This window comes from Dryobates pubescens, chromosome 31 (assembly GCF_014839835.1).
Source record: "Dryobates pubescens isolate bDryPub1 chromosome 31, bDryPub1.pri, whole genome shotgun sequence".
Classification (NCBI taxonomy): domain Eukaryota; kingdom Metazoa; phylum Chordata; class Aves; order Piciformes; family Picidae; genus Dryobates; species Dryobates pubescens.
In genome coordinates this window covers 3,613,516-3,638,865 of record NC_071642.1, presented here as the reverse complement: position 1 = coordinate 3,638,865, position 25,350 = coordinate 3,613,516, and the positions used below count along the sequence as shown (strand labels likewise).

The 25,350-nt window shown below is 60.0% G+C and overlaps 2 protein-coding genes and 1 non-coding gene across 3 annotated transcripts; 2 read left to right on the top strand and 1 right to left on the bottom strand.

Annotated features, from left to right (window-relative positions):
- Positions 1 to 265: 265 nt before the first annotated feature.
- On the top strand, positions 266 to 10,452 carry R3HDM4 (R3H domain containing 4). The gene is made up of 8 exons (XM_054175486.1): positions 266 to 377; positions 4,575 to 4,729; positions 4,853 to 4,971; positions 6,072 to 6,195; positions 6,614 to 6,699; positions 8,450 to 8,535; positions 8,917 to 8,972; positions 9,687 to 10,452. The coding sequence occupies exons 1-8, from the start codon at positions 334 to 336 to the stop codon at positions 9,788 to 9,790; spliced, it is 774 nt and encodes a 257-aa protein (XP_054031461.1). The 5' UTR covers positions 266 to 333; the 3' UTR covers positions 9,791 to 10,452.
- Positions 10,453 to 11,325: 873 nt separating this feature from the next.
- Positions 11,326 to 11,432, bottom strand: LOC128898792 (U6 spliceosomal RNA). The gene has a single exon (XR_008462975.1). It is a non-coding gene; the product is annotated as a U6 spliceosomal RNA (small nuclear RNA).
- An 861-nt stretch (positions 11,433 to 12,293) lies between these two features.
- On the top strand, positions 12,294 to 24,263 carry MED16 (mediator complex subunit 16). Its single transcript, XM_009900457.2, has 14 exons — positions 12,294 to 12,479; positions 12,834 to 12,941; positions 13,629 to 13,798; positions 14,950 to 15,381; positions 16,555 to 16,660; positions 17,994 to 18,149; positions 19,240 to 19,451; positions 19,693 to 19,899; positions 20,457 to 20,667; positions 20,859 to 20,992; positions 21,601 to 21,793; positions 22,048 to 22,264; positions 22,628 to 22,711; positions 23,571 to 24,263. Exons 1-14 carry the CDS (start codon positions 12,344 to 12,346, stop codon positions 23,695 to 23,697), a joined length of 2,493 nt encoding a protein of 830 aa, XP_009898759.1. The 5' UTR covers positions 12,294 to 12,343; the 3' UTR covers positions 23,698 to 24,263.
- Positions 24,264 to 25,350: the final 1,087 nt, after the last annotated feature.

The following is a 25,350-nucleotide window of genomic DNA, read 5'->3' as shown; positions in this document are numbered from 1 at the left end:
ATTGCGCTGCAGCGGGGCCGCGGGGCCGGCCGGGAGCGCATCTACAGCGCCGCCTCGCGGCCAGGCGGGGGGAGCGCCGCCGTGCAGGGTGCGGCCCCTTTAAGAGCTTCGCGGGGGCGGATTTAAAGGGGCCGCAGTCGTGGGGCTCTGGCGGCCGCTGAGCCCCGGTACTGCGAGGATCACCCCTCCGTGACCCCACCCTGCCCACCCCGGCGGCACCCCGGGGCGGGACTCTCGGTCCTCCCGCCCATCTGACGCCACTTCCGGCGGGGCCGCCGAGGTCCCGGTGCCGCCGCTTGTCCCGGGCTGAACCGAGCCGAGCCAAGCCGGGCCATGGTGGTGCTGCGGGGTGGTGCGGGCCCCGAGGAGCCCTTCCCGTGAGTGCGGGTCCTGGGCGGGCTGTGGGGCGGCCGGGGCAGAGGGGAACTGCCCACGGGCCCGGCGTCGGCTCCGGGCCTCTCACCCCTCCCGCTGCCAGCACCCTGCGCTTCCTCCCCGTGGGCTGTGGGCGGGGGCTCCGTTTTTCGGGTGAGGACCCCCAGAGGCACCGGGGGAGCGGCGGGAGGGGGCGGCTGCTCTGCTCAGCCCGGGGAGAGCTCCTGTCTCCGCGATCTGGCGCAGGAAAGCAGCCGGAGGCGGCTGTCAGAGGCAGGAGGCCGTGATTAGCATAATGGGCTAATTAGTGTTTACCACGCCGAAGGTCACCGGGGCTCCCTGAGGACACCGGGACTGGGGACGCGATGTGCCGGCGGTGCCGCGCCCGGGTCCCTCGGGAGATGCGGTCCCGGGGGGCGTCCCGGCTGGGGCAGGGACTGCTGACCCTCACCCTGCTGCTCCCAGCCTGGGCACCAGCGAGCCCGGAACGGGGCTGCCTAGAGCCGTGGCACGGAACCCGGCGAGCCCGCGGGGCTCGGTCCCGTGTGGCAGGCAGCAGGGGCTTCGCTTTGTCGGTGCCGTATGCCGCCGGTGAAACGGTAACTAACGCGAACCGGGACCGGGGGCCTTCCCGTTTCGTGTCTGGAAAGGAGGAGTGGAGGAGAAGCCACCAAACCTTCTGCGTGGTGGCCCTGGAGCTGGTGTCCTGTCCCTGTGGGGTCAGTGTTTGGTCCTGTCTGGACCCTGCTCCCTCGGGCTGACCGTGCCGGTGACCGGCACTGGAGTTGCTGATAAGGGACTCAAAGTGGAGCTCGTCCCAGACACCTGCTTGCCCCTGGCTGGGTGCCCAACACTCCACAGCCTGGCACAGGCCTAAGGTCACTGTCACCTGTGAGTCTCCCGGCTTGGAAAGGAATCCCACAGGCAGAGGTGGCAGTGCCAAACAGCAGACGTGGCACTGCAGGGACTGGGGGCAAGGTGCCAGGCCCTGGCATGGCTGCAAATGGTTCCAGCAGCTTTGGGAGGGAGAGGAGGGCACGGGGCAGTGACTTGTCCTGCTGCCAAGGAGCTGGGGCAGGGAGGGCTGGGGGGGTCATAGAATCATGGAATGGTTTGGGTTGGAAGGGACCTTCAATACCATCCAGTCCCAGCTCCCCCTGCCATGGGCAGGGACACCCCCCACCAGCCCAGCTTGCTCAAGTTCCTATCCAGCCTCCAGGCAGGAGGCAGCCACAGCCTCCCTGGGCAGCCTGTGCCAGTGTCTCCCCACCCTCACTCTCAATAAGTTCTTCCTCGTCTCAGTCTCTCCCAGCTCAAAGCTTTCATCCTGTCCCTCCCAGCCCTTGTCACCAGTCCCTCCCCAGCTCTCCTGGAGCCCCTTCAGGTCCTGGCAGGCTGCTCTGAGGTTTCCCTGGAGCCTTCTCTTCTCCAGGCTGAACAGCCCCAGCTCTCCCAGCCTGGCCCCACAGGGGAGGTTCTGCAGCCCTCTGCTCCTCTCTGTGGCTGTTTTATTTTTGCAAGGGCTTTTTTTTTTTAACATCTGTTTTTCACCCTTCCAGTGGAGGCTGGAGGACAAGCCCTGCTCATTGTCCTGCTGCCCTGAGCCCAGGCTCCCCTGCCTGGGAAAACAGGGTCAATATTTACTGTGCTTTGCCCTGGGCTCCTCCTGAAGGGCTCCTTCTGTGGCACAGCCGCCCCAGGTCAGGCCGCTGAGCCGTGACGGCTCCCGGTAGTGCCAGGCTCGCAGCTGCCACTCTTTGTGCACTCAAAGCCCCAAGCTGGGGCCAGCTGTAAGGTGACTCCTTCTATTTTTATTTGGTTATTTATTTCTTTTCAAACCACCTTTGTATCAAAACTTGATCCTCCAGCCCCTGGTCACTCTCTGTTGGTGGCTTGGGTTACAGCTCCCTGCCCAGGCAGTTCGTCGTCGCCCAGCGTCCCTTTTCTTTCTCCCAAGACACCCCTGCTGCTGTTTTCTCTCCAGCTGGAAGGAAGAGGGGTTGGGGTTTTCCCCTCCCCCTGGCTCAGCAGCACAGGGAAAAGGTGGGGAACAAAATAAAAATCAAGGTTTTGGTGTGGGTTGGAGCTGGCTGCCTTCCCAGCCAGCAGGCCACGATCAGGCGTGCTGAGGAGGTCTGTGCCAGCACCTGGCTGTGGTGCCAGATCTCCCTGGAGCCCCAGGGTGCTGCTGAAAGGGAGGGGACACACTGGGGATTCCTTGATAGTGAGGAGGACAAGGAGCAGCCTTTCTTTACCCTGGCACAGGTTGCCCAGGGAGGTGGTGGAAGCCTCATCCCTGGAGGTGTTTGCAGCCAGGCTGGAGGTGGCTGTGAGCAACCTGCTGTGGTGTGAGGTGCCCCTGGCCATGGCAGGGGAGTTGGAACTGGCTGAGCCTTGAGGTGCCTTCCAACCCTAACAATTCTGTGATTCTGCTGCCCTTTGCAGCCCTGCCCAGGGTTTGGGGAGGGGGGGAGGGGGGGTTGGTTTGTTTTGGTGGTGTTGGTTTTTCTCCCCTACCTCCTGCTGCACTACTGGAAAGCCACAACAAACCAGAGGGGAAGCTGTGAGGAGGCAGAGACCTCAGCAAGTGGGCAAAGAATGAGCATGGAGATAATGAAACTTCCCCTCCTTGGTGTACTTTGAAACCAGAGTGGTTGCATTAAGTGGTTTAATGTTCACACCAAATTGTTTTATGGTCATTCCTCAACTGTGTGTGTGTCTGGGTGACAGCCTGGTCAGAGAATCAGGGGAGGGTAGGTAGGGGGTTGGAAGGGACCTCCAGAGACAGAGACCAACCCCCCCTGCCAAAGCAGGATCATGTAGAGCATGTCACACAGGAATGCATCCAGATGGGTCTTGAAAGCCTGCAGAGAAGGAGACTCCACAACCTCTCTGGGCAGCCTGCTCCAGGCCTCCAGCAGCCTCACACCAAAGAAGTTTCTCCTCCTGTTGAGGTGGAACCTCCTGGGTTCCAGTTTGTAGCCATTGCCTCTTGTCCTGTCACAGGGCACCACTAACAAGAGGCTGGGTCCTTCTTGCCCCCCACCCTCCTCTCAGTCTTCACTTCTCCAGGCTAAACAGCCCCAGGTCTTACCCCATCACACAGCTGATTCAGTCCCTTCATCATCCTCATAGGCTGCACTGCACCCTCTCCAGTACATCCCTGCCCCTCCTGAACTGAGGAGCCCAGCACTGCACACAATACTCCATCTGTGGTCTCAGCAGGGCAGAGCAGAGGGGGAGGAGAACCTCCCTTGGCCTGCTGGCCACACTCTTCTTCATGGACCCCAGAAGCCCATCAAGTTCTTGTTAACAGAGCCAGGCACCCATGGGTGCATCCAGGAGGGGCTGTAGCTTTGTGGCAGGGACAAGGTCCAGTTGCTGGCAGCCTCCTTGGGTTGAGGGTTGAATTTCTCCCCTGGGATCACAGAATTGTTAGGGTTGGAAGGGACCTCAAGGCTCAGCCAGTTCCAACCCCCCTGCCATGGGCAGGGACACCTCACACCACAGCAGGTTGCTCCCAGCCACCTCCAGCCTGGCTGCAAACACCTCCAGGGATGAGGCTTCCACCACCTCCCTGGGCAACCTGTGCCAGTCTCTCACCACCCTCCTGGGGAAGAACTTCTTCCTGGCATCCAATCTGAACCTCCCTATTTCTAGCTTTGCTCCATCCCCCCCAGTCCTGTCACTCCCTGACACCCTCACAAGTCCCTCCCCAGCTTTCCAGTAGGCCCCCTTCAGATACTGGAAGGCCACAGCAAGGATGAATCCCTTTGTTTAGCCTTGAGTGCTGCTGGGGTTGCTCATCCCCCCCCAACCCCCCCCACATGTGGCTGCTTTAAACGCCCCAAACCTTCCCTGGCGGGGTTTGAGGCCAGGCTGGATGTGGCTGTGAGCAACCTGCTCTGGTGTGAGGTGTCCCTGGCCATGGCAGGGGGCTTGGAACTGGCTGAGCCTTGAGGTCCCTTCCAAGCCTAACAATTCTATGGTTCTAAATCCCCTGAGCACCCCATGGTGCCATGAGGCTGTTAGCCATGACCAGAGGGGTCCAGGGCCCTGTGCAGGAGGAGCCTCTTGCACTTAACACTGATGCTCTACCCTCTGGCATGGGCTGTGCCCACTCAGCTCCCTCTCCTCACACTGCTGTGGCCCCAGGGATCTTGGGTGGGCTCAAACCCCTCTGCCATGCATCCCTGCAGGAGGATTGAGGACTGCCTGCCCCCTCTGGAGGACTCCCCAGCCAAGAGGTTCTCCCCCTCCAAGAGGAAGCAGTACTACATCAACAAGGCCATCCGCAACTCCGACCTCATCCCCCGCGCCAAGGGCCGCAAGAGCCTGCAGAGGCTGGAGAACAGTAAGGGCCTGGGGCAGGCTCTGAGCGTGGGTGGCCAAGCAGGGGGGTGCTGGGGGGGTGCAGGGTCTCTCCAAGGGTGCTGCCTGCCCTCTCAGGAGCTTTGCTCTTTCTCCCCACCCCCAGCTCGCTACCTGATGACGCTGCTGGAGCGAGACGAGTGTGGGAGCGAGGAGGGGGAGCTCACCCACTCTGCCACCCCCAGCATCTTCACTGAGGCCTGCAGCAACGAGACCTACGTGGAGGTAGGTTCAGGAGGGGCCCTGGGCATGGCACCAGTGGTGCTGGCAGCAGCTGGTGTCTGTTCCTTGTTCCTCTGAGCTGAGCTCTCTGCCTCCCCAGCCTGAGCTCCTGTGGCCTGGCTCCTGCTTCGTGTCGCAGCCACAGAGTCACAGAATCCTTTTGGTTGGAAGGGATCTTTGAGATCATCAGGCCCCAGCACTGCCAGGTTGCCACCAAACCACATCCCTCAGCACTTTGAAACCCTTCCAGGGGTGGGGACTCCATCACTGCCCTGAGCTACCCCCTCCAGGCCCTGACAGCCCTTTTGGGGTGGAAATCATTCCTCATGTGCAACCTAAACCTCCCCTGGTGCAACTTGAGGCTGTTTCTTTTTGTCCTCTTGCCTGGCTGGAATCTCTACATCCAGGTCCCAGCTGCTGCTGCATGTGCCAGGGAGGAGGAATCAGATCTCAGGACCCCTGGTCCTGCAGCCCTTGGGGTTGGGCATCTCCTTCCCCTTGCCAAACCGTGCGTTGCCTCAGCCTGCCCAGCTGGTGTTGCAATGCCAGGCTGTAACTGGGCGTTTGGAAACTGGGCTTCCCTCCTGTCTGGTGCTGAGGGCTGTGGGCACAGAGCAACCTGCACCATCTGGGGTGCTCTGGGCTCTGCAGGGCTCTTGCCTTGCTCCTTCAGGCCAGGCTCAGCAAGGCTGGTGAGCTGGGTTGGGGGTGGATTGCATGGCTGGGCTGTTGTGTCAGCACTTGGGCTCCCAGTCACCGTTAAAAAAGCCACCTGGGTGTGCTGGCTCCCAGGGGGGAATCCACAGCTCCTCCCAAAGTGGTTGTTACAGTCAGGAGCTGGAGAGACAGGGAGAAAGGTCATCCATCACTGCTGGAGCTCCTGTCCACCACGTTCTGTCCCTGTGCTAGCTGTGGAGCTCTGCCCAGCCCCTGCCTTGCCCTCTCGAAGCTGCTGCTCCTGTTTCGCATGGGCTGCCCCTGGGGACGGGTGGCTGAGGAGGAGGAGGCTCACAGGGTGTCAGGAGGGGCTCTGAGGGTGGCCATGCCCCACTGGCTGCTCCCCAGCCACCTCTGCAGTGGGGCCTGGTGGCTTTTGTTGGCAGATCTGGAATGACTTCATGAACCGGTCCGGGGAAGAGCAGGAGCGAGTCCTGCTCTACCTGGAGGAGGAAGCCAGGAAGAAGCACAGGAGGAAGCTGCCTGTCAAGAATGAAGAGAAGTGGAAAGGTGCTGGGAGGGGACACTGGGTGGGGATGGCTTCTCCCTTTCCTCCCTTGCCTGCTCTTTGGGCAGGGCACTGTTCCCCAAGGGCTACATCCTGCTGCGGGCACTGCCCGGCCCTGCTGGGGCTGGGGGATGTCTGAGCCCACCCCCTGGGTGCTGCAGGGAGGGTCTGTGGGAGCTGGGAGTGGGGGGTGATGGGCACAGCAGCCATCCCCCCCATGCAACCCCCCAAGTCTCTGCACCCTCCTCGGCTTGGGGAGGTTGTTGCTGCTCTGGGGCTGACTCTGTGCCGATCCAGGAGCGAAGGAGGTGGCCAGCTGGGGTCATCATCCGGGGCGGTTATGGGGGACAGCGGGTGCCAGAGCTGCCCTGTGGGCACTGGAGACGTGAGCCCTGTGTGAGAGCCTTCTCCCTGCTGCAGGGCTCCCTGCCTACACGCCCCAGGAGTGCTTCCAGCGCATCAGCCGCCGCCTGCGCTCCACCCTCAAGCGGGGTCGGATCCCCATGGTGAGCTGGGGGCTGCTGGGGGGGGCTGGGGCAGGCAGGGCTCCAGCTGCCAGCACCCCACAGGCAGCTTTGTCCAGTGCCTCTTCCTGGGTGCCATCCTCTGACTTGGCATCTGGGCACTGAGCCAGGCAGGTGCCAATTTCAGATGAGCTCCTGGGGAATGTGCTCCTGCTTTCCTCCTGCCCCCCTCCTGCCCCCCTCCTGCTTTCCTTCTGGACCCCCTCCTGTTTTCCTCCTGCCTGCCTCCTGCTTTCTTCCTGCCTGCCTCCTGCTTTCCTCCTGCCTGCCTCCTGCTTTCCTCCTGCCTGCCTCCTGCTTTCCTCCTGCCTGCCTCCTGTTTTCCTCCTGCCTGCCTCCTGTTCCACTCCCTCTCCCCTCCTCTTCTCCCTCTCCCCTCCTCTTCTCCCTCTCCCCTCCTCTTCTCCCTCTCCCCTCCTCTTCTCCCTCTCCCCTCCTCTTCTCCCTCTCCCCTCCTCTTCTCCCTCTCCCCTCCTCTTCTCCCTCTCCCTTCCTCTTCTCCCTCTCCCTTCCTCTTCTCCCTCTCCCTTCCTCTTCTCCCTCTCCCTTCCTCTTCTCCCTCTCCCTTCCTCTTCTCCCTCTCCCTTCCTCTTCTCCCTCTCCCTTCCTCTTCTCCCTCTCCCTTCCTCTTCTCCCTCTCCCTTCCTCTTCTCCCTCTCCCTTCCTCTTCTCCCTCTCCCTTCCTCTTCTCCCTCTCCCTTCCTCTTCTCCCTCTCCCTTCCTCTTCTCCCTCTCCCTTCCTCTTCTCCCTCTCCCTTCCTCTTCTCCCTCTCCCTTCCTCTTCTCCCTCTCCCTTCCTCTTCTCCCTCTCCCTTCCTCTTCTGTCCTCCCTCTCCCCTCCCGCTCCCCTGTGAGCTGTGCAGCAGTGGCTGGCAGGGGCAGGCACTCAGCTCCCGGGGCAGAAGGCTTCCCCTGGCTCAGTTCAGATTTTTCTAGTGGTCACAGAACATTTTCTGTGTGGTGGTTTCCAGTCTCCCCTGGCTGAGCAGCAGGTGACTGGGGAGAACTCGGTGTGTTTGCCCACGGGGGGCAGCAGTGGAGCCTTTGGGCTCTTCAGAGTGGTCCCCCCCAGGCTGTTTGGAAAGCCTCACATTAATTCTGGGGGTGGGGTACAAAGTGTGTGAGCTGCTGGACAGGCAGCTAAGCCTGGATGGAGAGGGAAACATGGCCTCATGCTGCCCAGCCCTGGGTGCTGAGCTGCCCTGTGCCGTGCTGCCTGCCCAGACACTCGCTCTCCCGGGCCCTGGGGTGTCTGCCTCCCTGCTCTCCCTCCTCAGTGTGCTGTTCTCCTGCTCTGTTTGTTTTCCTCACTCTAATTGGAGCAGCCTGGGCTCCTCCTGCCCTCTGGCTTCTGCTCAATTTGTTCTCAAATGAGACTTGCTTCTGCTGCCTGTCTCTGGGGCCAGGGTGCTTGGGAGAGCTGCATCACTTTGCCTGTTGGGAGGGGAGGAAGGAGAGGGGAGGCAGAGGCTCTGCTGGCTGCTGCCACACTGGGTGTGGGGGATGATGCCAGTCCTGGGCACACAGAGTTGACAGGGACCAGATTATTCCCAGCCTCGGGGGCTGCAGAGGGCAGCTGCCTCCTTTCGTTGTGCCTTCCTGCTGTCTGCATCCAGATGATTTGCCAGGGAGCTGCTGGTGGTGACTGCTCAGGAGTCAGAGGCCCCCATGGTGCTGGGGCTGTGCCCCCTGGTGCCCTCCCCTCCCTGACAGCCTCTGCCTCTGCTTGCAGGGCACACTGGAGGGGCTGGAGGAGGAGCTGCTGGCCTTCTTCTCTGTCACCCCTCACTCTGTCTACACTGCACTGATGGACAACAGGTATGTGCCCTACCCCTGGGCTCTGGGGGTGTCAGTGCACCCCACAGAGCACAGCCTGGGGTGCTGAGGTTCCCAGCCAGCTGCCAGGCACCCAGGTTGCTCCATCTGGGTTTCCCCTCTCCCCCACAGCTGCCCCAAGCACTGCAGAGTATCTAGAAGTGATGAGACCTCTCGTCCTTCCCTCAGCTGGGCACAGCTTGCCAGCTGGGGACATTCACCAGGCCCTTGCAGAGCCCCCAGGGGAGGGGCGTGCCAGGGGATACCTGCAGAGGGGCTTGGGGCACTTTGTGCTGCCTGCCTCTGATCCGTGGGGGGTGAAGTGAGGGCAGGGAGGTGCTGCTCTGGGCCAGCAGCTCTAACCCTGTCCCTCACCTCCCCCAGCTTCGAGCGGCTGCTGCTCCACGCTCTCTGCCAGTACATGGACCTCGTCTCTGCCAGTAAGAGCCCCACCTTTGCTGCTTGGGTTTGGGGGTTGTTTTTGTTTTTCCCTTCCCTTCATCACTATCTCTCCTCTCCAGCTCAGCCTCTTCCTCCCTTCTTCCTCCCGGCCCCACCTTGTGCTGCAGCTCACAGATAACTCCCCCCTCGCCCTCCTCCGCTGCCCAAATGCTCCCTGAGGAGCCTTGACTGCAGCCAAGCTTCCCAGCACCGGGGCTGGGGTGGGCAGCAGGGGTGAAGCCCAGCAGGCAGGGTCATGACCAGGCTCTGCCCTGCCCGGGGAAGTCTCATTCACAACGTTTTCTCCTCTTGGTTCTGGGTTCCTGGCCCAAAGCATGAGGCTGCTCCTCACGGGGCTCCCTCTGCCGTGGCTGTGCCCACGCCCTGCCCGTGGGTTTCCTTCACAGGGTCTGGTTGCCAGGGCAGGGGAGGAGAAGCCCCAGGCTCAGTCCCCGCGGAGGAGTCTGTGCTGCTGAGCGTTTCATTAGCAGCTGCTAGTGCAGAACAGCAGGAGGGCACTAATGATGCCAAGTGGAGGCCGTTCGAGGTGCCAGCAGGGCTGCAGGGAGGAGGCTGGGGGCTGGGGGGGTGGGCAGCTGCCTTTTTTGCACAGCACAGGGAGGAGGGGAAGCGGCTGAGCAGCGTTTGGGATCCGTGGGGGCCGGGGCCAGGGATGGGACAGGGCTGTGCTGACTGCTGCCTCTCGCCCCCAGGCTCAGACATCGAAGGGAAACGTCAAATGAAAGTGAGCAACAAGCACCACGTCTTCCTGCCCCCCGAGCTCCTGCTCTCAGACTACCTGGGCCAGATGAGCTGATACCCTCCCGGGGGTCGCCCTGCCCCTCGCTTGGTGCACTGAAGGCTTCCTTCATCTTCCTCCGTCTGCTCCTGGCTGCTCTCAGCCCTGCCGTCCTGCCTCTCCCCTTTGCCCAAGCCGGGTGCAGTGCAGAGCCCTCTTTGATGGGGGCTCATCCTTTCCCCCTTCTCCAAGAGCAGCTGCTCGATGGTGCAGAGCTCGGTGGGGGGGAGGCTCGCAGGGGGCTGTGCCATGCTCCCCTCGGGCTGCTGGGGCTGGCAGCAGCCGGTGTGTCCCCGCCAGATATCTCCGTGCCCCAGGCAGGAGGCGTGGGCCGTGGCTGGTGCCTATCCACCCTGTTCCCCGAGCTGCCAGCGCTGCTCCCTGGCCCGGAGCCGCTCTCCTGGGACTGTGTTTGTTGGGGGTTTTTTTTGTGTGTGTGTTTGTCTATTTATAGCCCAGGTGCTTTTCAACAAACTCGCGGGGCTGGGGCCAAGCCCACCCCTGGCGCTGACGCTGGCGATTTTGGGTGGGTTTGGTCCAGATTTTTCTGCGGTGAAACAGCTCCCGGCGGCTGCTGAGCAAACGCTGAGCGAGCGGAAGAGCCTCGGGGCTGTCGCATTCCCAGGTGCTCAGCCAGCGCCCACAGCCCCGTGCCCGCCCGTGGGGCGTTCCGGGGTGGGAGGCGGAGCGGGAGGGGTCGGTCCCTCCCTGCCAGCCCCTTCCGTGAGCCCCGGTGCGGCGCGGGGAGGTCCTGGGTGCTGTGGCGTTTTGGCAGTGCCCCGTTCCCCGCCCGGCGCTCCGTGGGCTGATTTTAAGTGTACTATAGCCTGTTTTTAACTCTGTGTGTGTGTATTTACGTGTGTGTGTGTGTGTTGGGGGGGTGCAGCTCGGCCCGTGGGGGCCCCGCTGCTTGCCCATGGCTGCCCTCGGTGGGTGTCTCTGTGTCCCAAAGGGCTGCTCGCAGGAGACTCTGTGGGTGCGGGCCCACCTCTGGCCTGGCCCCTGACTCTGCTGGGGACCACCAGAGGTGTTGGACCCCCACCCTCACCCAGGACTGCCTTGTGGCAGCCCCCCCCAGCACCTGCTGGGTGCTCTGGCTTTGAAGACACCAACTGCCATTAACCAAGGGGGACCCCAGGGAGTCCGTATGGGGTGGGGGGAGCCCCCAGCACGCCCTTGTGCCTCATTTGCTTGTGTGACTCGGGTGGTGTTGGGGAACAATAAACCACAGTGCTCCCCGCTCTGCCTGTGTCTGTGCATGGTGTTGGGGCACTGGGTGTGGGGCAGGGAGGTGTCAGACGGGGTGGGAGTCAGGATGGTCCCCAAACTACGGCAGGCATCCCAACTCCGTGCCTCGCCTTGCGCAGGTCCCACGCTGATCCACAGCCCTTCTGCAGGGGCTGACCCTGATCACATCGGGGGTCTGGGCAGCCTCAGTCTGGGGTCCTCCGCGGCTCGGGGTTCCCCCAGCAGGTATTTGTGGGGGGGGTGGGGGGTGGGCAGTAATAATAAGAGTGCCGTAGAGGGGCTGTATGGCGATGGGTGAGGGGAAGAAAAATATGGAACGCTTCACGAATTTGCGTGTCATCCTTGCGCAGGGGCCATGCTAATCTTCTCTGTATCGTTCCAATTTTAGTATATGTGCTGCCGAAGCGAGCACGAATCCTACTGCCCCCGCAGCGCTATTTAACCACCCAGAATATAAGAACTGCAAGAATAGGGTGATTATTTCTTTAGCTGTAGATAAATGTGTATAGAATCGTCTACCCCCCCCAGTGTGCCTTACACGTCCTCCCGAGTCTTTTCTTCTCCTATAATGTTTCAAATTATTCCGTTGTATTTGCCGTTCTCACTCAGTGGAATTCTGGGTAGACGTCCATGCAAATTAAGGCCGCTGACTGGCGCTGTCTCAGCCTCTACCACTAAAGGCCCCCGACCTGGGGTGTCCGCGACGCTGCCTGAGCGCAGGGAGCAGGCGGGCGGGGGGCAGCCTGCAGGGGCGGGGGAAGTCGGGGTCCTCGGTGGCGGCGGGAGGCGGTGCGGCTTGGCCCGGTGAGTGCAGCGGTTCCTGCCCCGCCGCTCCCCCCCGGGCCCCGCACTCCGGGCCCGCCCCGCCGTGCCTCCCCCCCCCGCCCCCGCCGGGCCTGGCTTGGCCTCCCCTCCTTGTTCCGCCACCGGCTGTGGGGCTCTCTTCGGACCCCGCAGTGGGGCCTCCTCCCCGCGGCAGGCCCGGCTTCCCTCGCCGTCAGGGTCCGGGTCGCGCCGCGCTGCGCTCCCGCCCCCGCCGCGGGAGTTCTCCTGGTGCAGGGTTTGTCCTCACCCGCCTCCCGGGGAGGCTGCGCTTCACACACACCCACACACACCCCTGAGGGCTGGGGGGCCCCGCTCGCCCTTCGGGGGCTGGGGAGCTGCTTCCCGCCTGCCTGTCCGGGGGGCCGGTGCGGCGGGGCCTAGGCGGGTCCGGCCGGGAGGGACCGGTTTGTCCGGGCCTGTGACATGTGGGATGGGCTGGTTTTTTGCTTCTAGAGCGGGGTGATCTCTCCTTTTCCCCCTCCGCGGGCTCCCGGGGCGATGGACCTGGCCTATGTGTGCGAATGGGAGAAGAAGCCAAAGAGCAACCACTGTCCCTCCATTCCCCTGGTGTGTGCCTGGTCCTGCAGGAACCTCATCGCCTTCACCACGGACCTCAAAAATGAGGAGGAAAAAGGTATGGGGTGCCCGTGGAAGTTCTGCAGTCAGGAATTGCTGGCCCAGGGGACCTGGGCTCTGCTTCCACCCAGAAATCGCTGCCCTGCACTAAGCAGCATGAGAAACTTGATCTCTTTCTTCTTCCATTGAATGGAATTTTCTATGCCAAGGAGCAGTTCTCACTCTGCTAGACCAGACAGGCTCTATGCTGGTTTCTGGTGCTCCCCACAGTTGCCAAGTGCAGTCATCCTCCTTCTCAAAACGGCTTGACAGAGAATATTTTGTGTCTTCCCCTGCCTCAGCTGAGGCTCTGTAGGTTTGGGAGCACTGGCTGGGTACTGAGGGGCAGTGGTTTGCTTCTCTTTTTGGGTAGATCTCACCCATATGGTCCATATCATCGACACTGAGCACCCTTGGGATGTCTACTCTGTTAACTCTGGCCATGCTGAAGTCATCACCTGCCTGGAGTGGGACCAGTCAGGTGAGATGGATCCCTTTTTGTTCCCCCTCTGTCCCACTGCTCATGGGCACGTGTTCACAGAATCCTGGATCTGTTTGGGTTGGAAAAGATCTCTAAGACCATCCACTCAACCCCACCATGGCCACTAAACCCTGTCCCCAAGTACCACAGCCACACATTTCTTCAGCACCTCCAGGCATGGGGACTCCACCACCTCCCAGGGCAGCCTGTGCCAATCCCTGACTGCTCTTGCAGCAAGCAGATTTTTCCTGCTCTCCAACCTCATCCTCCCCTGGTGCAGTTTCAGGCCATTTCCTCCTATCCTAGGTAGAAGAGCCCAACCCCCACCTCACTGCAACCTCCTTTCAGGGGCTGCTAGAGAGCAATGAGGTCTCCCCTCAGCCTCCTCCAGGCTCAACACCCCCAGTTCCCTCAGCTGCTCCTTCCCAGCCCTGTTCCCCAGGCCCTTCCCCAGCTTTGTTGCCCTTCTCTGGACCCTCCCCAGCCCCTCAATGTCCTTCTTGGAGTGAGTGGCCCAAAACTGACCCCAGGACTCTTAAAAGCTCCCTAAAGTGCTCATTCCTCATGGGGAGGGAGTTTGTCCATCCCTCCACAGCCACGAGCTGAGTGCCTCCGTTCCAGCTGCACTGGGTTGAGTTGGTTTCTTAGCTGACTTTTTGCCTCTGCCCCCTGCTTCTGACACCACAGGCTCCAGGCTGCTGTCAGCAGATGCAGATGGGCACATCAAGTGCTGGAGCATGACTGACCACTTGGCCAACAGCTGGGAGAACACTGTGGGCAGCCTGGTGGAGGGGGACCCTGTGGTGGCCCTGTCCTGGCTGCACAACGGCGTGAAGCTGGCTCTGCACGTGGAGAAGGTTTGTCCCAAGCTCTGCCTGGGATCACTCAGAGGGGCTGGCCTGGGAAGCCCCCTCTCTCGAGGTTTCTCTTGGCTCCTCCATTCCTCTCTGACCTGTGGCCATTTTTGTCCCCTGGGGTCCCTGCTGAGCTCCAGCAGGGGTTGGAAGCTTGGTTTCTCTCAGGGCTTTCGATGTGTCTCTCGTTCTGGGTGCTCTCATTTTGATTCCTCCTGGGCTGCAGACATGGTGATAAAAGCTCTTCTTTGCCTGCCAGTAGGAACTCAGGAGGAAAACAACCAAAAAGAAAGATAAAAAATATCTGAGGTCCTAAGGTTTGATGCAGGGATTTGGGAATGGCAAGCATATGGGTGTGGAGATAAGCTGCTTGCTTGGAGATGTGTCTAACTGTGTCAGGCTCAGAAGGAGCAACTCTGCCAAGCAGAAGCTGCCTCTTTAGCTTGTTTGAACTGGCAGCTCTTGGGCTGTCCCACAGAGAAGTCATTCCCTCTCTTCAGAGCTGGAGAACTGAAGGCATGGGATCATGAGGGCTCGGTGTCAGGGCTGGATTTGGCTGCAGAAAGGGAGGGTGGGGCTGGGGTGTCTGTTGTCCAGCTCAGAGCTCTGTGTCTGGGGTGCTCTGGGAGCTTTGCTGAGGGGCTCATGTGTCCCTGCAGCCACTCACAGCCTCTCCAGGGTGATGAGTCATAGAATTGTTAGGCTTGGAAGGGACCTCAAGGCTCAGCCAGTTCCAAGCCCCCTGCCATGGGCAGGGACACCTCACACCACAGCAGGTTGCTCACAGCCACATCCAGCCTGGCCTTCAAAACCTCCAGGCAGGAGGCTTCCACCACCTCCCTGGGCAGCCTGTGCCAGGCTCTCACCACCCTCCTGGGGAAGAACTTCTTCCTCACATCCAATCTGAATCTCCCCACTTCCAGTTTTGTTCCATTCCCCCAGTCCTGTCACTCCCTGACACCCTCAAAAGTCCCTCCCCAGCTTTCCTGTAGGCTCCTTTCAGATCCTGGAAGGCCACAGCAAGCAGGGCTGGGGTGTGAGCTTGGTGCCCTTCTCCTCTGCTCAGCTCCGGAGCCCTCTGCAGTGACCTCTCGGGGGCTGCTCCCGGCGGGGAGCGCTGCCAACCTCTCTGCCTCCCTGACCTCTCTTTGCAGTCTGGAGCCTCCAACTTCGGGGAGAAGTTTTCCAGGGTCAAGTTCTCTCCATCCCTGACCCTGTTTGGTGGGAAGCCCATGGAGGGCTGGATTGCTGTGACCATCAGCGGGCTGGTGACGGTCTCGCTCCTCAAGCCCAACGGGCAGGTGCTGACCTCCACCGAGAGCCTCTGCCGCCTGCGCTGCCGCGTGGCCTTGGCCGACGTCGCCTTCACCGGCGGGGGGAACATCGTGGTGGCCACATCAGATGGCAGCAGCACCTCCCCTGTCCAGTTCTACAAGGTCTGTGTCAGTGTGGTGAACGAGAAGTGCAAGATAGACACCGAGATCCTGCCCTCCCTCTTCATGCGCTGCACCACCGACCCTGCCCGCAAGGACAAGTATCCGGCCATCACCCACCTGAAGTTCCTGGCCCGGGACATGTCAGAGCAGGTGAGCAGCTGCTCTTCCAGCAGGCAGGAGTTCAGTGAGAAGCCAGGAGGTAGCTGTTTGAGCCGTGGCTGGCTTCCCCTTGTGGCTCTGGAGGGGAGCGGGGCCGGCCGGCGGTGCCCTCTGTGTTTCGGTGCTGCCGGTCCTGGAGCTGCTGCTGGTTCAAGCAGACTGCACTCAGCCAAGGAATGGCAGGGGTTGGAAATGGCTGCCAGAGATCAGGCAGCCCACTCCCACTCCCAAAGCAGGAGCACCTAGGGTAGTCCATCCAGATGAGGAATGCATCCACTGAGGCTTGGAAGTCTCCAGAGAAGGAGGCTCTGTGGGCAGCCTGCTCCAGGGCTCCAGCAGCCTCACACCAAAGAAGTTTCTCCTCTTGTTGAGGTAGAACCTCCTGGGTTCCAGTTTGTAGCCATGGCCACAGGGCACCACTAAAAAGAGTCTGGGTCCTTCTTGCCACTCACCCCTCAGATGTTTATAGGCATTGATCCAATCCCCTCTCAGCCTTCTCAAGACTAAGCAGTCAACTTGCCCAGCCTGGGGTTGTGGTGGCCAAGCCTTCCAGGTCTTGGAACAGCAGCTGGAAAAGCTCTATCCCTCCTTAGCCTGATGATGCTTTGCCCTGCTTATCTTGTGGATCTGGCAGCAGTTGAGCTCTGCTGGGCTGACTGGGAGGGTCTGGGTTGTGAAGTCTTTCATCTTCAGGTCTTGGCTTCAAAGCAGCCCCTCTGCAGAGCACTCAGAGCTCTTGATCTTCATGACTTCATTTAGCAGCTTAACTCTTATTTGCCAGGGGACTGGCAGTGTGGTTGTGGAGAGCAGAGGGATCCAGTGGAGCCAAGCCTGTGCTCTGGTCAGGACCAAGCACCTGGTAGGAGAACAGAGAGTCTGTTCTGGCACCACAGTCAATTCCCTTCCTGCCCTTCCCTTTCTGTGTAGTTTGTGGTGGTGTGAACAGCATCAGCAGGTCACAGGCCTGTGGGAGATGAGATGGTTGGTGAAGGGGAGAGGCCCAGGCTGTGTGCTGCAGAGGCAGTGCTCTGCTTTTGGCTCTTGGAAGCACAAACCAGTGGGGAGAAGGAGCCTCAGAGTGGAGGAGAGAGGGATGAGTGTCCTCCCCTGTTGTAAAGGTGGTTCTCGGGGTCTCACTGGGGGTTTTTTTTTTGTGGTCTGCAGGTGTTGCTTTGTGCTTCCAACCAGAACAGCAGCATTGTGGAGTGCTGGTCTCTGAGGAAGGAGGGGCTGCCAGTCAACAACATCTTCCAGCAGATCTCCCCTGTGGGTGAGTTTCTGCAGCAGTTCCTCTCGGAAACAGGAGCCTGCCCCGAGTGAAAATGCCAAGCAGGTTCTCAGCTCCATTATCCCCTGTGTGGGATTAGCCAGGATGCTGTGGTTGTTTCTCAGGTGTTCAGTCTCATGCTCTGGTGCAGCTGTGTGCATCTCAGGCAGCACCTGGCAGGTTTCCAGGAAGCAATTGGGTTGTTGCTTTCACTCAATAAAAGACGTTTTCTGTGTCAGGCAGTGCAGCTGCTCTGCCTGCTGAGAGCCTTCCACAGGGAAGAGGTGGTGGAGCAGGGCTGGCTTCATCAGCCCCTCCACTCTGCCTGTGTTTTACACCTGGCTTCATAGAAATGTTGAGGTTGGAAGAGACCTTTGAGCTCATTCAGTCCAACCACTGGCCTGGAGCTCACAATCCACCACTGCTGCTCAGCCACTGCCACTAAACCACAGCCCTCAGCACCACTTCCATGCAGCTTTGAAACCCTTCCAGGGCTGGTGACTCCAGCAGCTCCCTGGGCAGCCTCTGCCAGTGTCTCAGAGCCCTTGCTGGGAAGAGATTTGTCTTAATCTCCAACCTGAACCTCCCCTGGCACAACCTGAGGCTGTTTCCTCTTGTTGCATGTGAGAAGAGACCAAACCCAACCTGGCTCCAACCTCCTTTGAGGGAGTTGTGGAGGGCAATGAGGTCTCCCCTCAGCCTCTTCCACTGGAGACTGAACAATCCCAGTCCCCTCAGCTGTTCCCCACACGACTTGTGGTGAAGTCCCATCACCACCTTGGCTGCCCCTCTTTCCAGGCACAGCCAACCCTAGTCACTGCTCCTTGTGCCAGTGCAGTATGAAGAGCTCTTGCACCTGAAGATGATCTTGACTCCCAGCAGCAGAGCTTTCCACCACCAAAAGAGATTTAGCCCAACAAAGTCCTTGTTTGTACCACTCAGAAGGAAGATTACCTAAATGGTCTTCGAGGTCCCTTGCAGCCCAAACCATTCCAGGAGTCAATGAAATTGTTGACAGTGAGGGTGGGGAGATACAGATTGCCCAGGGAGGCTGTGGATGTCCCCTCCCTGGAGGTGTTCAAGGCCAGGCTGGATGAGGCCCTGAGCCACCTGGTGGGAGGTGTCCCTGCCCATGGCAGGGGGTTGGACCTGGCTGAGCCTTGAGGTCCCTTCCAGTCCCAACCTTTCCGTGAGCACAGGAACCTCCTGGTCTGGTAGAGCGAAGTCAGTGCTGGGGCTGTAATCCCACTGAGCTGGAGGAGGGTGGGCAGAAATTGGGGTAGGGGGGGTTTGGATGGCTTTGGGGGAGAGTTGTCTCACTCCCTCCCTCTCACAGTGGGGGACAAGCAGCCCATGATCCTGAAATGGAGAATTCTCTCTGCCACCAACGACTTGGATCGGGTCTCGGCCGTGGCCCTGCCGAAGCTGCCCATCTCCCTCACCAACACTGATCTGAAGGTGGCAAATGACACCAAGTTCTTCCCTGGCCTGGGTAAGGAACTTCTCTTGGCTTTCTCCTAAATAGGTAGCTTTTGCCTGAGACTTTTTTTCCCCCTTCCTCATCTCCTGAGCTGTAGCTGGATCATAGAATTGTTTGGGTTGGAAAAGCCTTCTGAGGTCATCCAGTCCAACCTTCAACCCAGCACCACCATGGCCCTCACTTTGTGTGGCCCTCACCATGTCCACACTTTCTTGAGCACCTCCAGGGATGGGGACTCCACCACCTCCCTGGGCAGCCTGTGCCAGTGCCTGAGCCATGTGAAGCCCAGGCCCACAGGTCTCACCAGAGTCATTCAGATATTACTGCACTGCAGCAGGAATGTGGAGCCATGAGAAACGCTGCCAGGGACACCTTCAAGGGCAACCTCTGCACAGAACCATGGCATGGTCTGGGTTGGAAGGGACCTCTGAAGGTCATGGGCAGGCTTTTTCATGTCCAGGGAAAGAGACATTCCCCTGGGCCTCTGGAGACCAAGAGGGCTGTGAGTCCACAGCCTTTTGGTGCTCTCCAGTTCAAGAGGGACAGGGATCTGCTGGAGAGAGTCCAGCAGAGAGCAAGCAGGATGAGGAAGGGACTGGAGCACTGCCTGAGGAGGAGAGGCTGAGAGCCCTGGGGCTCTTTAGTCTGGAGAAGAGAAGACTGAGTGGGGATTTGATCAATCTTTATCAATATCTGAGGGCTGGGAGTCAGGAGGGAGGGGACAGGCTCTGCTCAGCTGCACCCTGGGATAGGCCAAGGGGCAGTGGATACAAACTCCAGCACAGGAGGTTCCACTTCAATCTGAGGAGGAACTTCTTCAGTGGGAGAGTCACAGAGCACTGGAGCAGGCTGCCCAGAGGGGTTGTGGAGTCTCCTTCTCTGGAAGACTTTCCAAACCCCATCTGGATGCATTCCTGGGTGACCTGTGCTGGGTTCTAGGCCCTGCTCTGGCAGGGGGCTTGGACTCGATGACCTCCGGAGGTCCTTTCCAGCCCTGTGATCCTCTCTGCCACGCAGGCAGTGGCTCCTCAGGGTGAGGCCTGAAGGAGCCACTTGCTCAGGAGGGGTCACTTGCTGAGCTCTGGCTGTCTGCTGTCCCCAGGCCTGGCTCTGGCTTTCCATGATGGCAGTGTGCACATCGTGCACCGCCTGTCCCTGCAGATGATGGCTGTGTTCTACGGCTCCTCCTCCCAGCGCCCCGGCGAGGAGCAGACCATCAAGAGGCAGCGAACTGCTGCCCCCCTGGTGCACTTCAAAGCCATGCAGCTCTCCTGGACATCCCTGGCCTTGGCTGGCATTGACAGCCACGGGAAGGTAGGGTGCTGTGGGATGGGGGTGGGGAGGTTGAGCTCCTCCTCTCCTCCAGGCTCTCCCTGTGCGGCCGTCGGTGGCTCTGGGAATGTTACTTCCCAGCAGGGTGTGATCCCTGTTAAACAAGAAGGGATGGATCCATCCCCAGTTGTGGCACTGGGGGTTAGCCTCCCTAGCCCTGTGTTGGGTTTGTGGCTTTGGGGAGTGCTTTCAAGGCAGCTCTTGATGCAGGTTTTCCTTCCAGCTGAGCATGCTCCGTATCTCGCCTTCCATGGGCCACGTGCTGGACATGAACATGTCCCTGCGCCACTTGCTCTTCCTCTTGGAGTACTGCATGGTGACTGGTTATGACTGGTGGGACATCCTGCTCCATGTCCAGCCCAACATGGTCCAGAACCTGGTGGAGAAGCTTCATGAGGAGTACATGCGGCAGAACGCAGCCCTGCAGCAGGTCAGGGGCTGGGCACCTGGAAGGGTCTCAGTGCCAGGGAGGGAGGGAGCTGTAGTTGCCAGGCCTCAGAAGACAGCTCCTGACCAACCTGGCTGTGCTGTCTCTCCTCAAGCAGTACTTCTTTAAGGGTGGGGAGACCCTGGAGCAGGTTGCCCAGGGAGGTTGTGGCTGGCTCCTGCCCAGAGGTGTTCAAGGCCAGGCTGGAGGAGGCCTCGAGCAACCTGGGCTTGGTGGGAGGTGTCCCCTGCCCATGGCAGGGGTATTAGAACTGGCTGAGCTTTAAGATCCCTTCCAACCCAACCCCATTCTGTGACACTTGAGGCGTGGAGATCCTCCACTTGACCTGTGGAAACCTCTGCTGAGCTGTAAAGCCTGTGGCAGAGGTTCTGGGAGCAGCAGAGCTGTTTGTGAGTCAGAGCGAGCTGCTCACGTGCAGGGAGCAGCTGTGCACCAGTCCTGTCATTCACCTGGCAGAGCTGGAGAGCAGAGCAGCTCTAATGAGCTCCCTCTGATTCTGCCTCCTCTGCTGCCTCCCTCCTGCTGTGCCTCCCCACCAGGTCCTCTCCACTCGCATCGTTGCCATGAAGGCTTCTCTCTGCAAGCTCTCCTCCAGCACCATAGCTCGAGTCTGTGACTACCATGCCAAGCTCTTCCTCATTGCCATTAGCTGCACCTTGAAGTCTCTGCTGCGTCCACACTTCCTGAACACCCCAGACAAGAGCCCTGGGGACAGACTCACCGAGATCTGCTCCAAGATCACAGACATAGGTGAGCCCCTGCCCCCGTGGTGTGTCCTGGCCCCTTCTCCTGCTGGGTTTGATGGCAGAAGTGCTGTGGTCTCAGGGTGGCTCCCTGCCTTCAGCAAGAGGAGGGTGACCTCTCTCAGCACAGCAGGGCCAAGGGGTGAAGTCTGAAGCCATCTTCCTCCTGAGCCAGGAGATGCCTTGCTTCTGTTTCAGACATCGACAAGGTGATGATTAACCTGAAGACAGAAGAGTTTGTGCTGGAGATGACCACACTGCAGTCCCTGCAGCAGCTCATCCAGTGGGTGGGAGACTTTGTGCTCTACCTGCTGGCCAGCCTCCCTAACCAGGTGAGAACCTCAGCCTGGAGAAGAGAGGGCTCCAGGGAGACCCTAGAGCAGCCTTCCAGTACCTGAAGGGGCTCCAGGAGAGCTGGGGAGAGACTTGTGACAAGGGCTGGGAGTGGCAGGATGAGACACAATGGCTTTAAGCTGGGAGAGGGGAGATTGAGACTGGAGATGAGGAAGAATCTCTTGACAGTGAGGGTGGGGAGGCACTGGCACAGGCTGCCCAGGGAGGCTGTGGCTGCCTCCTCCCTGGAAGTGTTCAAGGCCAGGCTGGATGAGGCTCTGAGCAAGCTGTGCTGGTGGGAGGTGTCCCTGCCCATGGCAGGGGGGGTTGGAACTGGATGATCCTGAAGATCCCTTCCAACTCAAGCCAGTCTATGATGAAGTTGTCCTTTCTGTGTTCCTCACTTTGGAGAAGGGACCTCAGCAGCTGCCTGACTCCCTTCAGCCTCCAGTGAACTTCTGCGTGCCTCTGACCTCCACGGCATCCTCTGGCAGCCAGCGCCGCCAGGCTGTGCCCCGCTCAAACGGGGCAGCTGGCTGCCAGCAGCCTGGTGCCTCTGGCAGGCTGTGTCACCCCCTGTGTGGGGCTGTTTGTTCCCCTTCCCTAGGGCTCCCCAGTTCGACCAGGACACAGCTTCCTGCGGGACGGAGCCTCCCTGGCCATGTTCAGGGAGCTGATGGTGGTGATCCGGATCTGGGGGCTGCTGAAGCCAAGCTGCCTCCCTGTCTACACAGCGACCTCTGACACCCAGGACAGCATGTCCCTGCTCTTCAGGCTCCTGACTAAACTCTGGCTGTGCTGTAAGTGTTTTGCCAGTTTCTCCCTGAACAAAAGAGCCCTTCCCTCAGGGGGAGGGAATAATTGCAGGGGGGAAGTAGCTCAGGAGTGGGTCTGTGGCGTTCAGGGAGGGCAGGAGCAGCTGCCAGGGGCTTTGTGCTCTGAGCTGCGTTGGAGGCTGGAGGAGGGCACCACACACACAGAGCTCTCTTCATCTCTAAAGGAGGAGTTTCAGGATCATGCTGCTTTGCTTTCTCTGCTTCATTTTGGCACTCAGGTCGTGAGGAGAACCACATCACAGAGCCAGATGATACCCTGATAGATGAGTGCTGCCTCCTGCCCAGCCAGCTGCTCATCCCCAACATTGACTGGCTGCCCATCAACGATGGCATCATCAGCAAGCTGCAGAACAAGCAGCTGGTCAGGCTCCAGTTTGGCAAGGCTCCTGGGCTCGTTGGGCACACTGTCTCTTCCCAGTTTGATGCCTTTGTCAGGTACTGAAACCTGACATGCAGGGGTGGAGTGGTGAGGAGGTGGTGTCTGGGGGGGTGTCTCTCTGTAGCTCTGGGTTTGGGATTCCAGCAGGTTTGGGCTCAGCCATTTGCTGCTGGGACCTGGGAGCAGCCAGTCCTCTCTGCTTGAATTCACTGCTTAGCTTGCAGTGGGCTGGGAGTTGAAAGGGTTGCAAGGAGGTGGCACGTGGAGGGGGAAAAGCAGGCTGAGATTCCTGTCAGCAGGGCCTCCAACCCCGTGGCACTCAGAGGCCTGGGCAGTCAGAGCCTCTGTTCTGCTGGCCACTGGAGGCAGCTTTTGAAAAGCAATCTTGTAGACCAATTCCTCTTCTCCTTCCTACCCAGGGCACCAGGACAGCCCAAAATTGATCACCTGAGGCGGCTGCATTTGGGAGCATACCCCACAGAGGAGTGCAAGTCGTGTACCAGGTGGGCAGAGGGCTTGGGCAGCAGCTCCAGCTGCTCTCCTCCTCATTCAGAAGCTCTTCAGTCTCTGCTCACCACCCCAGCTGGTGTCCCAGCTCTGCAGGAGGAAATGCTTCTGGGGTGTGGCCCTGCCATTGGAAGAGAGCAGTTGTGGTGGTGTTTGAGGACCTGACCTGGAAGGTCCTTAAAAGGCCTTTTGAAGGGCAAGCCCTTAAATAAACCTGTGCTGGAGAGGAGCTGGGAGGGGAGATCATCACAGGACCCACAGTGCCATTTGGGGTGATCTTTCAAACCAGGCTTGTGTTTGAAGGCCTTACTGTGCTGTCCTCCTCACCCAGCCTCCCCAGGCAGCCTGGGTGTCGGAATCATGGTGCAGGGAGCAGCCATCCATGGGGATGGATTCCAGGGGAGCTTTAGCTTGGAGTTGTGGAGAGTTTCTTTCCTGCAGGAGTGGTGAGGGGTTGGCACAGGCTGCCCAGGGAGGTGGTGGAGTCCCCATGCCTGGAGGTGTTTGAGAAACCTGTGGCCATGGCACCTGGGGACGGGGTTTAGTGGCCATGGTGGTGCTGGGTTGATGTTGGGCTTCCTCTTGGAGGGCTTCTCCAACCCCAACAATTCCCTGTGACTGAATCAGCTGTCATTAAACTGGCAGCTGGGGGCTGTTGTCTTCCCACAGCCTCTTGCTCCCAGGTACCCTCTTCCTGCCAGGGCACTGCTGGCACAGCCTCAGCTGGTTTTAGTGCTCACCAACATCACCTGCAGGCTGGTGTCCTGCTTGGGTTCCTCTCTGCCTGTGGGATCCACATCTCAGCAGCAGCATCTCTTTGCCTGGGCCTGGCTGCAGCTCTCTGTTCCCTCCCAGGTGTGGCTGCGTCACCATGCTGAAGTCTCCCAACAAGGTGACCGCAGTGAAGCAGTGGGAGCAGCGCTGGATCAAGAACTGCCTCTGTGGGGGGCTCTGGAGGAGGATGCCCCTCAGCTACTCCTGAGGGGTTGCCCCAGGAGCTGCTCAGTGCTTCCTTCTCGGAGGTGTTTGGGCCACAGCATCGTCCTGGGAGCCGCCGCCTGGTGCCGCTTGGCCTGCGCTGAGCTTTCTGCTTCCCGGAGCTGGGAGGGAGCTGCTCCTCCTCTTTACAGGGGACAGCAGGAAGGGAATGCCAGAGGTTTCCCAGCTGGAGTTAGCAGGGGCCAAGGAGAGAGCCCTGCTGTGCTGGTGTCTGCATGGAGCAGCTGTGAGCCCTGGGTGGGGCAGAGCACGGTGACGGAGGGTGGCTGGGGGTGAGCAGGGAGCAAGCACCCCGGGGCCTTGGGTTCATCCTCTGCTAGCAGCAGTTTGGGGAGGGCAGCATGGGCTGGGCCCTGCCCCTTTCCCTGCACTTCTCCATCCCTTGAGGGAGCTTTCCCCTCTGGTGGGAGATGTCACCCAGAGCTGTGCTGTCTGTGTGCTGATGGAGGGAGGCCTCCCTCTGGAGCAGGAGAGAGTGGCTGCCTGGAGCAGAGCTCCTGTGGCTCTCACTCAACCAGCAGCTCTGGTTGTAAATAAAAGTTCCCTTCCTTTTCTACAGAATGTTTGGTCTCTTTCCAGAGTGTCAGCCTGGGGCTCTGCTGGGGCTTCTTTGGTCCTGCTGGCGGGGCTGGGGTGGTTGGTGCACCAACAGAAGAGAAGCTGCTGGAAGCTTCTTGGAGCTCTTGCTCTTGGGTTCACCTGGACACGTGGGGAAGGACCCACCTGGTGGCTTCTGGTGACTTGGAGCTGGGCTGAAGCAGGCCCTGTGCCTCTGCTGAGCTCAAACCAGTCTGAGGTTGCTCAGCACCTTTCCAGAATCAGGCCAAATGTCCACATGCTTTGACAAAGTGCAGTGGAGATGCTTGGAGCTGGGCTGAGGCCTGGCCAGATTCCTGCCCAGCCACACAACACCAACTGGGCATCCCCAGAGACCACTTAAGGGGACAAAGGAGTCCATTTCTCTGTGGTCCTTTCCCTCTGCAACTGTGTTTTCATTTAGCACTGAGAAATTGAGCTGATGGCAATGAGTTTGTCTCTCTCAGCTCTGCTTCCTGTGCTGCACAGAGCTGGAGTCTCCCTTGCCATGGTGCTGGTAATTAAGGAGAAGCAAAGGGCTAATTAGGAAACTACTTGTTAAGGCTCTTTTCCTCTGCAATCAAGCTGGGCCCTGCTTCATCTCCTGTTCTGGGAGAGCAGGTTTGGGCTTATTTAATGTTTGATTGCACAGAGGTGGGACACAGGAGCAGCTCGGGGGGAGGGCAGATCCTTGCTTTCCCCTTTGCCTCCTGCCCAAATTGGAGCTCTGGGGCCAGGAGCAGCTCCCCAGGGTGCTGGCCAAGCCCTGGGAAGTGAGTGGGGAGGTGCAGAAGCACTGTGTCCTGCTCCATCCTCACACGAGGCCTTCTTCCTGCGCCTCACCTTCCTCCTGCTCTGTGGCCATTGCTCCTTCCCCCTCTGGCCTGCTGGGACTGGGGCCAGGAGTGGTGCTGGGGTTCACATGCCCCTTAAAGAGAGACTGCTCCAAGGCAGAGCTGGGGTCGAGTGCTCACAGCAGAGTTCAGGGGCTCTCAGCACACAGCCAAGGCAAAGGAGAGGGTGGGACCCACCCCCCCAGCAGCATGGATGGGTGGCCTGG